The 11,914-nt window shown below is 54.9% G+C and overlaps 4 protein-coding genes across 4 annotated transcripts; 2 read left to right on the forward strand and 2 right to left on the reverse strand.

Annotated features, from left to right (window-relative positions):
- Positions 1-15: 15 nt before the first annotated feature.
- On the forward strand, positions 16-2,618 carry IE81DRAFT_323215 (gamma-glutamyltranspeptidase). Its single transcript, XM_025513867.1, has 4 exons — positions 16-533; positions 631-1,735; positions 1,805-1,877; positions 1,944-2,618. Exons 1-4 carry the CDS (start codon positions 170-172, stop codon positions 2,409-2,411), a joined length of 2,010 nt encoding a protein of 669 aa, XP_025369827.1. The 5' UTR covers positions 16-169; the 3' UTR covers positions 2,412-2,618.
- IE81DRAFT_323216 (hypothetical protein) lies at positions 2,604-4,310 on the reverse strand. The gene is made up of 4 exons (XM_025513868.1): positions 3,849-4,310; positions 3,593-3,728; positions 3,349-3,509; positions 2,604-3,262 (listed from the first exon to the last, which is right to left on the reverse strand). The coding sequence occupies exons 1-4, from the start codon at positions 4,128-4,130 to the stop codon at positions 2,903-2,905; spliced, it is 939 nt and encodes a 312-aa protein (XP_025369828.1). The 5' UTR covers positions 4,131-4,310; the 3' UTR covers positions 2,604-2,902.
- Positions 4,311-4,451: 141 nt separating this feature from the next.
- On the forward strand, positions 4,452-5,861 carry IE81DRAFT_323218 (hypothetical protein). Its single transcript, XM_025513869.1, has 2 exons — positions 4,452-5,107; positions 5,326-5,861. Exons 1-2 carry the CDS (start codon positions 4,808-4,810, stop codon positions 5,374-5,376), a joined length of 351 nt encoding a protein of 116 aa, XP_025369829.1. The 5' UTR covers positions 4,452-4,807; the 3' UTR covers positions 5,377-5,861.
- A 79-nt stretch (positions 5,862-5,940) lies between these two features.
- Positions 5,941-8,411, reverse strand: IE81DRAFT_323219 (hypothetical protein). Its single transcript, XM_025513870.1, has 2 exons — positions 7,556-8,411; positions 5,941-7,475 (listed from the first exon to the last, which is right to left on the reverse strand). Exons 1-2 carry the CDS (start codon positions 7,937-7,939, stop codon positions 6,081-6,083), a joined length of 1,779 nt encoding a protein of 592 aa, XP_025369830.1. The 5' UTR covers positions 7,940-8,411; the 3' UTR covers positions 5,941-6,080.
- Between the last annotated feature and the right edge of the window lie 3,503 nt (positions 8,412-11,914).

The raw sequence follows: 11,914 nt of genomic DNA on the forward strand, positions 1-11,914 counted from the left end.
GGCTGTCAAGATGCGGATCTTCTTCTCTCACCCGGCCACTCGTGACGGTTGACATTCACCATCTGCTACACGTCTCCAGCCTTTCTTCACGCCTCTTCTTCATCTATGCTTGATACCTTGCAGCCCACATACCAGTACGATTCCACTCGCGCTGCTGAGCTTGCTAGAGATGTCTGCGGCCCCACAGCAGCAGCAGCAGCAGCAGCAGCCGCGTCGTTCGGCAGAGCGTCAAGCTAGACCCATCTCCTATCCTCACCCTCCGCAAGATCAAGATGCCCAAGAGACATCCCCCTTACTAGCACATCGCACCGCTTCAGAGCGCGATCGGTTCGCAAGTCGCTTGCTGAAAATCTTGCTGGCTCTCGCCGCTTTCTTGCTTCTACTTCTGATCGCTATCATCATCAGACAGGAACTCAAGGATCGGAGGGATCCTCGATGGAACACTGGAAGAAGAGGAAAACCTTTCTTGGCTCAGGGTACACATGGAGCCGTGGCTAGCGAAAATGTCATTTGCTCGGATATTGGGGTGGACAGTGAGTGGACGCGCTTTGAAGTGCTGTGCACATTGTGAGCATGCTCGGCGGATCGGTCGGTTCGGCTGACTCGAGCAAACCATCGGAACCTCACCAGTACTCAAGGCCAAGGGTAATGCGGTGGATGCGGCTATAGCGAGCGCGTTTTGCATTGGTACGCTCAACATGTTCAGCAGCGGTATAGGAGGAGGAGGCTTTATGATAGTTCGCGATCCTCAGCCTTGTTCACTCGTCTCTGCAGAAACGCAACATGAAGGAGAAGCTTCCACCCTGGCTCACCACAGGCTACCTAGACGGACGCACTGCGCCAGCCATACAGTCATCGACTTCAGAGAAACAGCACCGGCAGCTTCGAATAAGACAATGTATTCGGGTCGACCAGGCACGCAGCTCTTGGGCGGCTTGGCCGTTGGTGTGCCTGGAGAAGTTGCAGGTCTGTGGGAAGCTCATCGGAGGTGGGGTAGCATGAAGTGGGAAGAGCTGATCCAACCGAGCATCAAGCTGGCAAAGAGATCCATCGTCGGTCCTCAGCTTGCTAAGAAGCTCAAACTTGTGGGAGGCTACTTCATGTTGGAGTATCCAGAGTGGAGCGACATCTTTGTCAATCCGGATACCGGCATACTCAAAGCAGAGGGCGAAGAGATCAGGAGGCCTGCATATGCCAAAACGCTGGAGAAGATCGCGAAGCATGGTCCTAAAGCTTTCTACGAGGGAGATGTGGCAAAGACGATGGTGGAAAAAGTTCAGAGCACCGGTGGAATTTTGACAGAGGCGGATCTGGCAGCATACAAGGTGGTTGTCAGGCACCCTCTGACTGGAAGGTGGGGCGATCGCATCGTACACACCACGCCAAACCCCACGTGCGGCCCGACGCTCCTCTCACTCCTGAACATTGCTAGTCTGTATCCCGACTGGATCAGCTCTGGTCCAGAAAACGCAGACACCGTGCACCGGTTCGTGGAAGCGAGCAAATTTGCTTTCGGGCAAAGGACAAGATTAGGAGACCCTGCTTTCCTTAACAGTACCGCGGTGCAAGACGTAGATCGGATTCCGACGACGGCTGAAGCTGCGAGGATCAAGACACTGATCACGAACGTGACCCATGAAGAATTGAGCTACTATGATCCACTGTTCGATATCGGCGAGGATCACGGGACGCAGCACCTATCCACTGTCGATTCTGCTGGTCAAGCGGTCGCGCTGTAAGTGATCAACAGCCATGCGAGTGTGCGCTCGTTGTGGTGCTTATCGCGTCCCGTTGCTATTGACAGGACTTCGACTGTCAACATTCCATTCGGATCTTGGGTGATGGATCCAGCTACCGGTGTCATTCTGAACGATGAGGTAAGGCTTTGCTGGATCTTCTGAGCACGCAATAGCTGACAAGATCATTGCATGGTTGTTTACCAGATGGACGACACTTCTACTCCGAATGTGCCAAACGCATTCGGTCTCCGACCTTCGCCGTTCAACTACCCCGAGCCAGGCAAGAGACCGCTGAGCAGCACCGCGCCTACAATCGTAGAGCATTCCGACGGGTCTTTTTTCCTCGCATTGGGCGGTTCAGGCGGTTCGCGCATTTTCGGAAGTGTGGCCCAAGTGCTGCTCAATTTGGACTGGGGCTACGATCTGTCGCAAGCGATCGAGCGGCCTCGTCTGCATCATCAGCTCTTGCCCGCCGTCGTGAGCGCCGAGAGCACCATCAGCGACGCTATTCTGGAGTCGCTGAAAAGCAAAGGTCATAATGTGACAGTCTTCGATATCAACATGGGAATGGCCGAGGTTCAGGCTGTCATGAGGGAACAGGCACCTGGCAGACACGCTCGCGTCTTTGCGGCCAGCGACTCTCGAAAGGACGGCAGAGCTAGTGCTTACTGATGTAGTTGCTCGTGTACGGACGCCTCCTCCGAATGTTTGGCGACATTCTCATCCTCCTTGCCACTTAGCGCTCGCGATATCTCTTCACAGCCTAGCTACATGCTCCCGATGTCCTGCCCCTTCTCCTCGTCGTCAATGCACCTATCATGTAAGCTTGGATCGCAACGCAACCTGTTTGATTGTCGCAATCGGTATCAATACAAGGCACGTTCTGTGTGCACACTGGTTCGTCGTCTGCACCTTTTCCGTCGACTGAGGGGCAAGGGTCGCGATCTCTCCCGGTCCTACCCGTTCCTGGCCCCAAAAGACATGCTGCGCGGCCACGGCTTTGTAATGTTGAGGCTGTAGCATGCCATTGCGAAGCACCCTCAAATGTCGTCAAAGCATCTCGAAATCAGAAAGAAGCGATCACCTGCATTCAAATTTGGAGAACACAAGGCTGGATGTCCGAGCGGGCAGAATGGGAACGAAATGAGAGGTTTCAAGCTACTTCAAACGCCAGCTGGTAGCATCATTCCTGAATCCCTCTGCTCCAGGTCGTCCTCATCGTCGTCCATCTCATCGTCGTCCATCTCATCCTCGTCCTCAAGTCCAGCCACACTACTCTCGCCAATTAGCGCTCCCTGGACCTTTTTCCTCCTTCCAGCTTTCCCAGTAGAGGCATTGTTCGATCCCTTCTTCCTCCCCTCTCCAACACCTCCAATACCTCCCGCAGCTGCATTCTCTACAATCTCTGTTTGAATAGCAGTCAGCTCGGTGCGTTTGACGGCGCCGCTCGAAGCTTCCCAGTAAGCCAGCGGCACGATCTGAAATGTTGCATCTTGAATCAAGAGCAACTTGAGGATTTGTGCCTGAGAAGATGGAGAGGCGAACGTGGACAGCAGCGACAGCGCGTTGAGTTTCGTTTTCGTGAGAGCTTCAGATTGAGAAGACTTACAGCTTCGGAAGTTAGTGCTTGGCCTTTGGAGCAGACCTTGTAGTCCCGCAACAGCGTCGGTACACCTCTCTGCAATTCTGTAGGCATGCCCAGCTTCCTCAATTTGGGCTCGAGTGGATGTGAGAGGGCCTCTGGTGGGTCTGATCTCATCATAACGGGGCCTGTACAGTAGAAACATCAAAGAGAGGGCTCGATTGTCAGCCCAACGTGCCAGTGTCGAGAATGCAGCACAGAGCTAGCACACCTGAGGGCAGAACAACGTCTTGCGTAGCTTTGTTTCCTGTCCGCGCAAAGTCCCTCCTCTCGTACGTCTCGAACCAGTCGATGACCGCAGAGGGCAACTCGTCGGTGAAAAGCAAGCCCACGGGCCCAGATAGCATCTAAGAAAAAGATGCGCCTGAATCAGCTTAGCACTGCTTTGAATCATCTGGCAGCTTCGAGGCGAATCCTGCTTTTCGAACTCTTCCTGACAAATTCTCTGCACTGCTAGATGCACTCACCTTGGAGACGCCATGGATGCCATCCCTGACCTCTTCCTCTGGACTCTCTCCGAGCGCTTTGGCAATCAACCTATTCCGCCCAAAAAAGATTCTAGACCCCTTCCACAGATCCCTGACCTCTTTCAAAAAAGTGTTTCGCAGACTACCGATGGTGAAGACCCAGCAATAGGCATGATCTTGAGCTGCTTTGCGAACCAGGTCCATATGAGAGGCTTTGGCTGCTCGATCTTTTTTCGATACTCGCGTGAGCGAGATCACCTTGTCTCGACGTGACTTGGGCATGGCGGATCAAGTAGCGCGTGACGGTGCTGGAGGTCCTGAGCGCAAGTGAGATCTGAAAGATGCGAGAGGAGCGTCGGCGCAGTAGGATGCTCAAATGTGGTGATGCGTGCCGCCGTCGTCGTTTGTGCGCAAATGGCGAGTCGTGAATGAGTGTTGCCATGCCGGTTCGCGTTGTTACTTGCATGGATCCGAGGAGGAGGATGCTGCACTCTCCTCGCACTTGGAACCAAAATTTCTAAAAGGTGAAGAAAGGCATGCGCTCTCGCACGAGAGCAGACGCGCGCCAGGCCACCTGCGCTTAATCACGAATACAACCAGCATCGAAGGCTTGTCGCGCCTGTGTGTGTTTGCATTCATCATGCTCTGCCACCCTTGCGTGCGACGTACACCATCCAAATCGCTCTGATCGGCCCTTGTCATCACATCGGACCTCTTCAAGAATATCTGCTTCTACTTCGCGCTCTCTGCCCTCGCCTTTCAATACTCGGCACCGAAGTGCAAGCCTCGTTGTCCAGCCTTGATATCACTAACGAATTTTCGAAGTGCAAGTCCTCTCTGCGGCGACTAAGCGACGAATCACCCTCCGATCATAGCAGACAGCTCGAGCCTACTCTCGATTGGTGCTCGCATCGCAATCGTGCGTTGCGCAATCTGACATCGTCAGATCTCCCTTCACCATGCGCGCGACGTTGCGTAAATGTATCCGAATCGAGCCTTTCACCCTCTCAAATAGCAGCAGCAGCTCAGCCACACCACAAAAGATCCGCTTGCCATCGTCTGCGCCTCTTTTGAGGTCGCCTACCGGGGCAGTGGAAGTGGATAGGAGCGACACTACCTTGGGTGCTCACACTTCCACAGTGGTCAGAGAAGGATCTGTTGCGCAAGAGTTGTTGAGGAGACAAGCGCTGGATCCACAGAATTGGCCCGTCAATCTGAGGATCGAACCTCATGTGCACAGGAAGCAGCTCTATTGGAATGTGAGTGCAAACAAGGGAGATGGAGCTCTTGAGCAAATGGTTTTGAGTGGATTACCCGCGTTGATAGTCATGCAAGATGGCTAAGCACAACGTGACGAAGGCCTACGCAAGTAGACGATGTGGGTGGTATTGCGAGTTGTCCTCATACACTGTGCCATCCCAATCGCAAGATGTTCGTCACTGCTGACTTTCCGTCATCCCTCACCTGCGGTCTACAGACCCCGTCCGACAAGCGCAAACAGCTCATGAAGTTGCTCAAGTCTGCATGAGCGGCAACACGTGGAATCGGATTCAGCAGCGAACATTACGAGGGGCTAGAAACCAGAAGTTGGAAGCGGAAGTGTTCCTAGGAAGTCGATTGGACGGTGCTCAAGCTCTTAGAGAGCAGCAACGTCGCGGTGATTGTCAGCCCCAAGGGATGCGTTCGTAACGAATTTGCGGTGGAGTGCCAGTCTCGAGTCCCAGGCGGACCTTGAGCGATCACGTGTCCGTATGCTCGCAAGACCGCCAAGCCCTTGTTGCACACAAACGTCTCGAATCGCAATGCCAGGTATGTTACTGTAGCACACGCAAGAGGTGCTCAGATGGCTCCTTGAATAGCTCTCGACACATGGAATTCTCCGCTATCAGCAACCTGAGTGCACCCGAAAGACGTGAATCGCCGAGCGATTGAAGGGTTGTATGGATCATCTCTTTGCTTGCTTGACACGAAGCTGCGTACTTTGCGCATCTGAGACCGAATGGGCAGGCAGACGATAACTCTCGTCGGCGCTTTGAGCGGCACACGTGGGGACGAAGTGCAGGCAATGATCACAACAAGAGCGCAGACATGGGCACGTGCGAAGACGCTTGAATTGAGTGGTGCACGCGGACTGATGAGTGGTTGAAGTGGTTGCTTTACAGGATAGTCGTACAAGAGAAGAAGCGCGAGCTCTCGGTGGGGAAAGTGGGATGGCGAAAGGGGCAAGAGAAATCAGGCGGCAAAGGCGGCAGGAGAGCCATTCACGCTCGAGTCGAACATGCTCGGAACGACGATGGGGTGAACTCCTCGCGCTCTTCTCCAGCGGTTCGTGGTCCGAATGATGTGCTTGTCCAGCAAGAACCAAAATTTGGTGGCGAAAGCTTCCGAAAGCTCCCAACACTGTTCATCCATCATGTCTTCGGGATGGTCGCCGTGAATGTAGAATGCGCACATGTGCCAACCTTCGTGCTTGCCCAGCCTCATCATGTCTCCTTTGAGCTCCATGGTGGCTAGCGAATCTCCAGCGCCGACCATCATCAGGATACGATTGCGAACGGCTGGCCAGGGTAGCGTGTCAAAGACAAGGTTGTGAGGCGTTCGCAACTGGACAGCAGTTGGGCGCATGTTCTCTGGGAGATCGCGCTTCCAGTCCTCGTCCAGCTCCACTTGATCGTTCAGCGGTCTGTCGTCCGGACCAAGCTCGCTGAACCTGCTGTCCTTTACGGACCAGATCTGGTTGATGGGACTGCGGGTCTTACATTCCTTCATGTGATTATCCGTGAATCCCAGTCGGACCGCATTGGATAAGAACGCCCGAAAAAAATCCCGCCGTGGGATAAAGATTTGATCCGCATAAGGAGAAGCCGTCTTGGGCGCTGTGAGGGGGATTTGACGTTTGGTCGGGTGCACGTTTCCCGACAATGAAGCGCTGGCATCACGAAGAAGTCTGTTGTATTCGTCGAAGTGGGTCTCTGCGCGAGCGACCGGCCAAGGCTGGATGGCAGACACATTGCTTTGCTGCTCTATGATCGACTTGAGGTCTGCATCCGCTGACTTTGGTGAAGACGCTAGTGTTTGCAGCAGACTCGACCAATCGATCGGGGAATTGGCGCTGCTCATGAAGGCAGGAGGAGAGGAAACCGATGGTGGAGACTCGAGCGAGGACGCCTCAGATGAGGAAGATGCAGCAGCGAGAAGTTGTTGTGGACTTGCCCCTTGGGGAGACCAGCCGGATGATGAGGATGACGACGGCACGGTGCCGTTGAGGAGCCAGTCCATCGCTGGCGACGCAGCCAAATCATGTGGCATGTCGTTCGCCTCGAGTGTCTGACTGACTAGAGCGGAGAGGTCAGCGGAAAGACTGAATGGATTCGTTGCTGCTCCTGGCGATTGTGCGGGCATGTGAACAGCTGCCGAGCTCGAAGCACCGTATGTCTCCTCCATGGACGCGTCCATGGTCGTGGAGGGATCGCTCTCAGCTGAGGCTTGGTTGGCATCTATCTGCGCGTCGTCATCGCTGCTTGCAGAAGCAGAAGACAGTCTTTTTGTCGGCGAAGTCTTGCGCTGGACGTGCGTTGGACCGTGGGCGTCCGACTCTTTTGCCGCAGCCATGCGAGCTTTCTGACGCTACGGATATGAGCGAAAATGTAAGCTTCTGTGAGCAGCACGAGACTCCTTCTGCCCTGTAACAGCATCGATGCACTCACATAGCGGCGTTGTGCTTCGCGGTTTTGTTTCCGTCTGCGCTCTACTAGCGCGAGCGCATCCTCTTCGGGTAGTGCGTGGTGAGAGGATCGCCGAAAAGCCGGCGTCTTATTGGGCTTGCGGCTGTTGGGATGAATGGCAGATGAGCTTGCAACAGGCTCTGTTCTGGGGATCGCTGTTGCTCCCTTGTCGCTGTGTCCAGTGGACGCGATCGTGTAGGCCGTGTCGGGACTGTCCGCGGAAGCTCGACTTCCCACATCACTGCTGCTGCTATCGACCACGAGAGCGTCTTGCAACGAAGAGTTCGACATGGAGGTGTTGGCCAGCGACGAAGCGGAGAAAAGGTTGGCCAATCTGGCGGAGTCGTCGTACATGTCAAGAATCATCGTGTCCCTGGCTGCGCCTTTTGTTGCGGTGATTCGTGACTTGGTCTCCAGGAACGAGGGTCTGTAACAGACGTCTTGATGGTATGAGGCGTCCAAATCAGCCTCTGGTGTGATTATGTAGCTTTTCTCCCTTTCGATGGGGTTGCACCTTCGACTTGCGATTGATGGGCGACACCCTGCTCGCGGAGGGAGCGGATTCGATTCCGTCCGGTTTAAGTATGCCTGGGCGGATCATGGCGGCAACAGCATGCAGCAGGCGTGCACTGATGCGCAGCAGCAAAGATGCGAGAAGCAGCATGCATCTGCAGATGGACAGTGCGCTCGCTGCCAAACCCTAGCCCTGCAACACCAGCACAGCACAAGTCACGACTGCAGCACGAGGGCGCACAGATGGCTCCGATAGGTGGGCAATCTTGAATCGGGCACACGAACGGACAAAAAGGTAGCATTCAGCCCAGCCGTCCGACACGAGTGACTCGTGACTCTACAATGCGAATGCGAGTCACAACCGTCACGCTTTGAGTCAAAGCAAGCAAGCACATTTCATGATTACTGGCACGTACCCTCTGCAAGCGTCGGAGGGATTTGCGGACTTTAGGGAACGACAAGAGGAGAGCCCGGCTCGGGTAAAGTGGCCAAATTAGGTACCGATATGTGTAGAGCTGGCCGGGGAACAGAGCCGCCAAAACCTGGTCGAGCAAGACACTCCTTATCGACGGCGCAACAGTTGTGAGTGCACAATTGCGAGTACTGTAAATAGCCCGGCTCACACTCGTTCGACACTAATGAGTTCCTGCGCTGCCCCACCCGATGCTGACAGCTGGTTTGCATGCCATTCACATTCGCGTGAAGCATGCATGTTTCAGAAAGTGGAAACGAAATTAAATCGCAGAGAGCCTTAGCTGTGAAGCGATATCGCAAGACCGTCATGCATGCCAGCCGGGTGACACGTCATCGCCGCGGCATCCCTCAGGCGGCTAGCCGGTCGTCTGCAGTGGGCTTAATGACTTCTGCATTCAGTCTCAGCTGTGCAAAGATACGATCCGCTCATGCGAGGCTCTCGAGCCGCCATCACTTGTACTTGGGTGGATGCTGCGCGCCAATGGCGCGAGAACAGCCAGGGACGTTGGCAGTACAGTATGTCTTGCATCCGCGCTGCGCGGAACGCCGGCACGCCGTTCTCCTTTCATGCTGTTGCGGTCGAGTCACTACCTTGGATTCGAGCTTGCATGAAAGGTTTATTTAGTTGATCAGCTGGAAGCTGTGAGAATCACGCTTGACCTGTCGTCGCCTCAGCTGCGTTTCGTCCTGCCGCTTGCATAGCAGCTTGTTGCAAGACCACCCATCTCGTCGGGCGTAGCGTAGTTCATAAGCGAGTGAACGCGCGCTCCTGCTAGGGGGTGATTTTACCAAAAATCAGCTTACTCTGCAGCTTGGTGAGCTTACCTCGCCCTGACTCTGCACGGTTATGCGCCTAGGGAAACGCTGCGTCTACGGTGTCACGTCTTACAGTACCACGCACGCGCACTGCCCAGCTCAGGAACGTAGGCGCACGCCACAGTGCAAGCGGTCCACGATTGCATGAGCAGCTTATCTCCGGCGATTTAACCGGCCGAATTACGCCTTCGGCATTATGAACGCTGCATCAGCACAAAAACAACCCTGCGCACATCACTTGACTTCGTCGACCGACCCCAGTGATTTGGCATCCGACTTGAGCTTCGAGAGCACAGCCATGATCGCAGGCCTTCCTTTCGCTTGTGCACGTGTACTTCTCTGCAAGACGATGCGGCTCAAGTCTTAATTGGGGTCCAGCAGCGATAACAACTATCAGATGGGCTCGGAACCGCCGCTGGATCCGGACTTGCTCCCCCACGCTTAGATGAAGAACGGAGCGGGCTGATCGGCGCGCATACAGCTGATCTCGAAGAGCTTCTCATCAGCTACGTATATTTGATTCGTGATGGCAAGTCAATGCATGTGAATCTGGACATACATTCACGATTGTGTGCGCCATCACGATCCTCTCGTCCAGACATCGACGGCTTTCACCGGGTATCGCAGAGAGTCTTGAGTAGATTACGCGGAGATTGCCGTCCATCGACGTGGGTGGGACATGCTGGCCGGCAAGACGCATCCCGAACTCACGTGATTCACAAACTCGTGGATAGAAGCAAGATCCGCTCAACTTGCCCTGTGAGAAGGCAAGTCATCGTGAAGAGGCAGTCAAGAATCATGAATTCAGTCCTGAGTTGCCAAGCACCCACCCTTAATTTCGGTGCGTCATTCACGTCATCATCACACTCAAGCTCGGACTAAAGCGTTTGATCATCTCGGTCTGCCGTGCCGTATTCACAGCGATACCGATGCCTCAGCAAGTGTGCTTGCCGTGCTCTTTTGGGAAGCAAACACGATTGTAAACATCGAGCTTTGGCTTTCAGGCAATCTCTTGTCTGCATGTGAGAGTGCCGCACACACGACCTGCCGCCAGCGAAGTATCTTCTTCGCGCGGAGACGCTCGCATCGGACGAACATGTCTGGCGCATCCTCGTCCAAAAAGTACGAAGACGTTCGATAGCCTTGCACGCCAATCCCGAGACCTTATGGATATCTAGAGCCTCGATGCCTGCATGAGACACTCGAACGAGCTGTTGTGGTCGACCTTCTTGCCTCAAGAAAAATTGGCCAAGAACATCACCATCACAACGATCAAGAATCGTGAATGATATATAACCCTTACCTGCACCTGCACTTTCCAAAGCTCGGCGATTCCTCATGACTAGCCACGTGGTCAGCTTTATTTGCGGTGGCATGAATTGCAGCCAGCGCGACAGCCTCGTCCTGCAGGACAAAGCGTGCGGTATCGTACAACGTACAGGTTGCCCAGAAATTCGAGGTCCGATATGCGGGGAAAGATGTCGCCGCATAGAGTTGTCAGTCGAGACTTGCGTGACTGCTTTGCCTGAGCCCATGACCGAGGGCGGCGATCGAGCAGTCGACAGCGTCGTCATGGTCTGCAGCTCGATCAGCGCTCGATATGCAGGTGAAAGTCACGCCTACAGACGGTCGCATTCTTGATTGCCACAGCAGAGACGACGTGCAGACTTTGGCAGCCATGATCTCGCAGGGAGCCGAGTATCACAGATCCACAGGCTTACCTGTGAGTGCTCTGTCCAGCTCCTGCAAGACGTTCGTCGTGTGAAAGGGGTTCAGAAAGTGCAGGGTCACTTGAGAATCAAACGATGTCTAGGGAAGATGGGTCATCGCGTCTTGCAGCGTTCTCCCACGCTGAAGTCTGCGTTGGCTACACAGATGGCGCGTCCGACCTTATCCGCAAAGGGCGCTGAGGCCCCCACTTGGCGGACTTTGCTGTTACACTCTTGACTGCTGATGTCATTCAATTCTTGAACTACAACGCCTGGCTGCTGACTGAAAACAGGCAAGCAGACATACCGACCCTCGTGAAATGAGAAGCGAGGACGTGAAAGAGGAGCGTGGTCAGCCGGCCCGCACGTAAGTGGGTCGCGAAGATGAGCTCGCGGCCGCTCAAGTGCCCAAGGCGGGGCGACTTGCATGCATGCACGCACCGCATCTGCTGCTGCATGCATGCACACCCGCGGCCACCGGCACACACCATCGAGCTCGAATATCCTGCGCGCAAGAGCTGCTAGCTGCCCCACGCGCAAAGCTTGCAGCATCGCGATCGAGATCCCATGCAGGTGCACGCGTTGCTCCAGCTCTAGCTCTGCCGCACGCACAGTCCAGAGCAGTATACACGCTCTCGCGCAGCGGAGGTGACTTGCTGTGCTCCACTGCCTTACCCCACGGGTCGGCGGGCAAGTGGCAGTCTGACGCCGTCGCAAGCTCGCACACAGCCAGCGGAGAACGACTGTCCTGGTCATCTCGGCCATCGCGCCTTCTGACTCGCGCAACGTAGCCTTGCATGGGTCACGCTGGGCTATTGGGCCAGCCAAC

The sequence above is a fragment of the Ceraceosorus guamensis genome (assembly GCF_003144195.1).
Source record: "Ceraceosorus guamensis strain MCA 4658 unplaced genomic scaffold IE81scaffold_27, whole genome shotgun sequence".
Classification (NCBI taxonomy): Eukaryota; Fungi; Basidiomycota; class Exobasidiomycetes; order Ceraceosorales; family Ceraceosoraceae; genus Ceraceosorus; species Ceraceosorus guamensis.

What these genes read in the sequence shown, in the direction of transcription:
- IE81DRAFT_323215 (XM_025513867.1), top strand. Translation starts at nt 170, where the DNA reads ATGTCTGCGGCCCCACAGCAGCAGCAGCAGCAGCAGCAGCCGCGTCGT. An exon ending in CTCGGATATTGGGGTGGACA is followed by an intron (nt 534 to 630) that starts GTGAGTGGACGC and finishes GAACCTCACCAG; the next exon opens with TACTCAAGGCCAAGGGTAAT. An exon ending in GTGTCATTCTGAACGATGAG is followed by an intron (nt 1,878 to 1,943) that starts GTAAGGCTTTGC and finishes GTTGTTTACCAG; the next exon opens with ATGGACGACACTTCTACTCC.
- IE81DRAFT_323216 (XM_025513868.1), bottom strand. Translation starts at nt 4,130, where the DNA reads ATGCCCAAGTCACGTCGAGACAAGGTGATCTCGCTCACGCGAGTATCG. An exon ending in GCATCCATGGCGTCTCCAAG is followed by an intron (nt 3,729 to 3,848) that starts GTGAGTGCATCT and finishes TCTTTTTCTTAG; the next exon opens with ATGCTATCTGGGCCCGTGGG. An exon ending in AAGCACTAACTTCCGAAGCT is followed by an intron (nt 3,263 to 3,348) that starts GTAAGTCTTCTC and finishes CCATCTTCTCAG; the next exon opens with GCACAAATCCTCAAGTTGCT.
- IE81DRAFT_323218 (XM_025513869.1), top strand. Translation starts at nt 4,808, where the DNA reads ATGCGCGCGACGTTGCGTAAATGTATCCGAATCGAGCCTTTCACCCTC. An exon ending in GGAAGCAGCTCTATTGGAAT is followed by an intron (nt 5,108 to 5,325) that starts GTGAGTGCAAAC and finishes TGCGGTCTACAG; the next exon opens with ACCCCGTCCGACAAGCGCAA.
- IE81DRAFT_323219 (XM_025513870.1), bottom strand. Translation starts at nt 7,939, where the DNA reads ATGATTCTTGACATGTACGACGACTCCGCCAGATTGGCCAACCTTTTC. An exon ending in GCGAAGCACAACGCCGCTAT is followed by an intron (nt 7,476 to 7,555) that starts GTGAGTGCATCG and finishes TCATATCCGTAG; the next exon opens with CGTCAGAAAGCTCGCATGGC.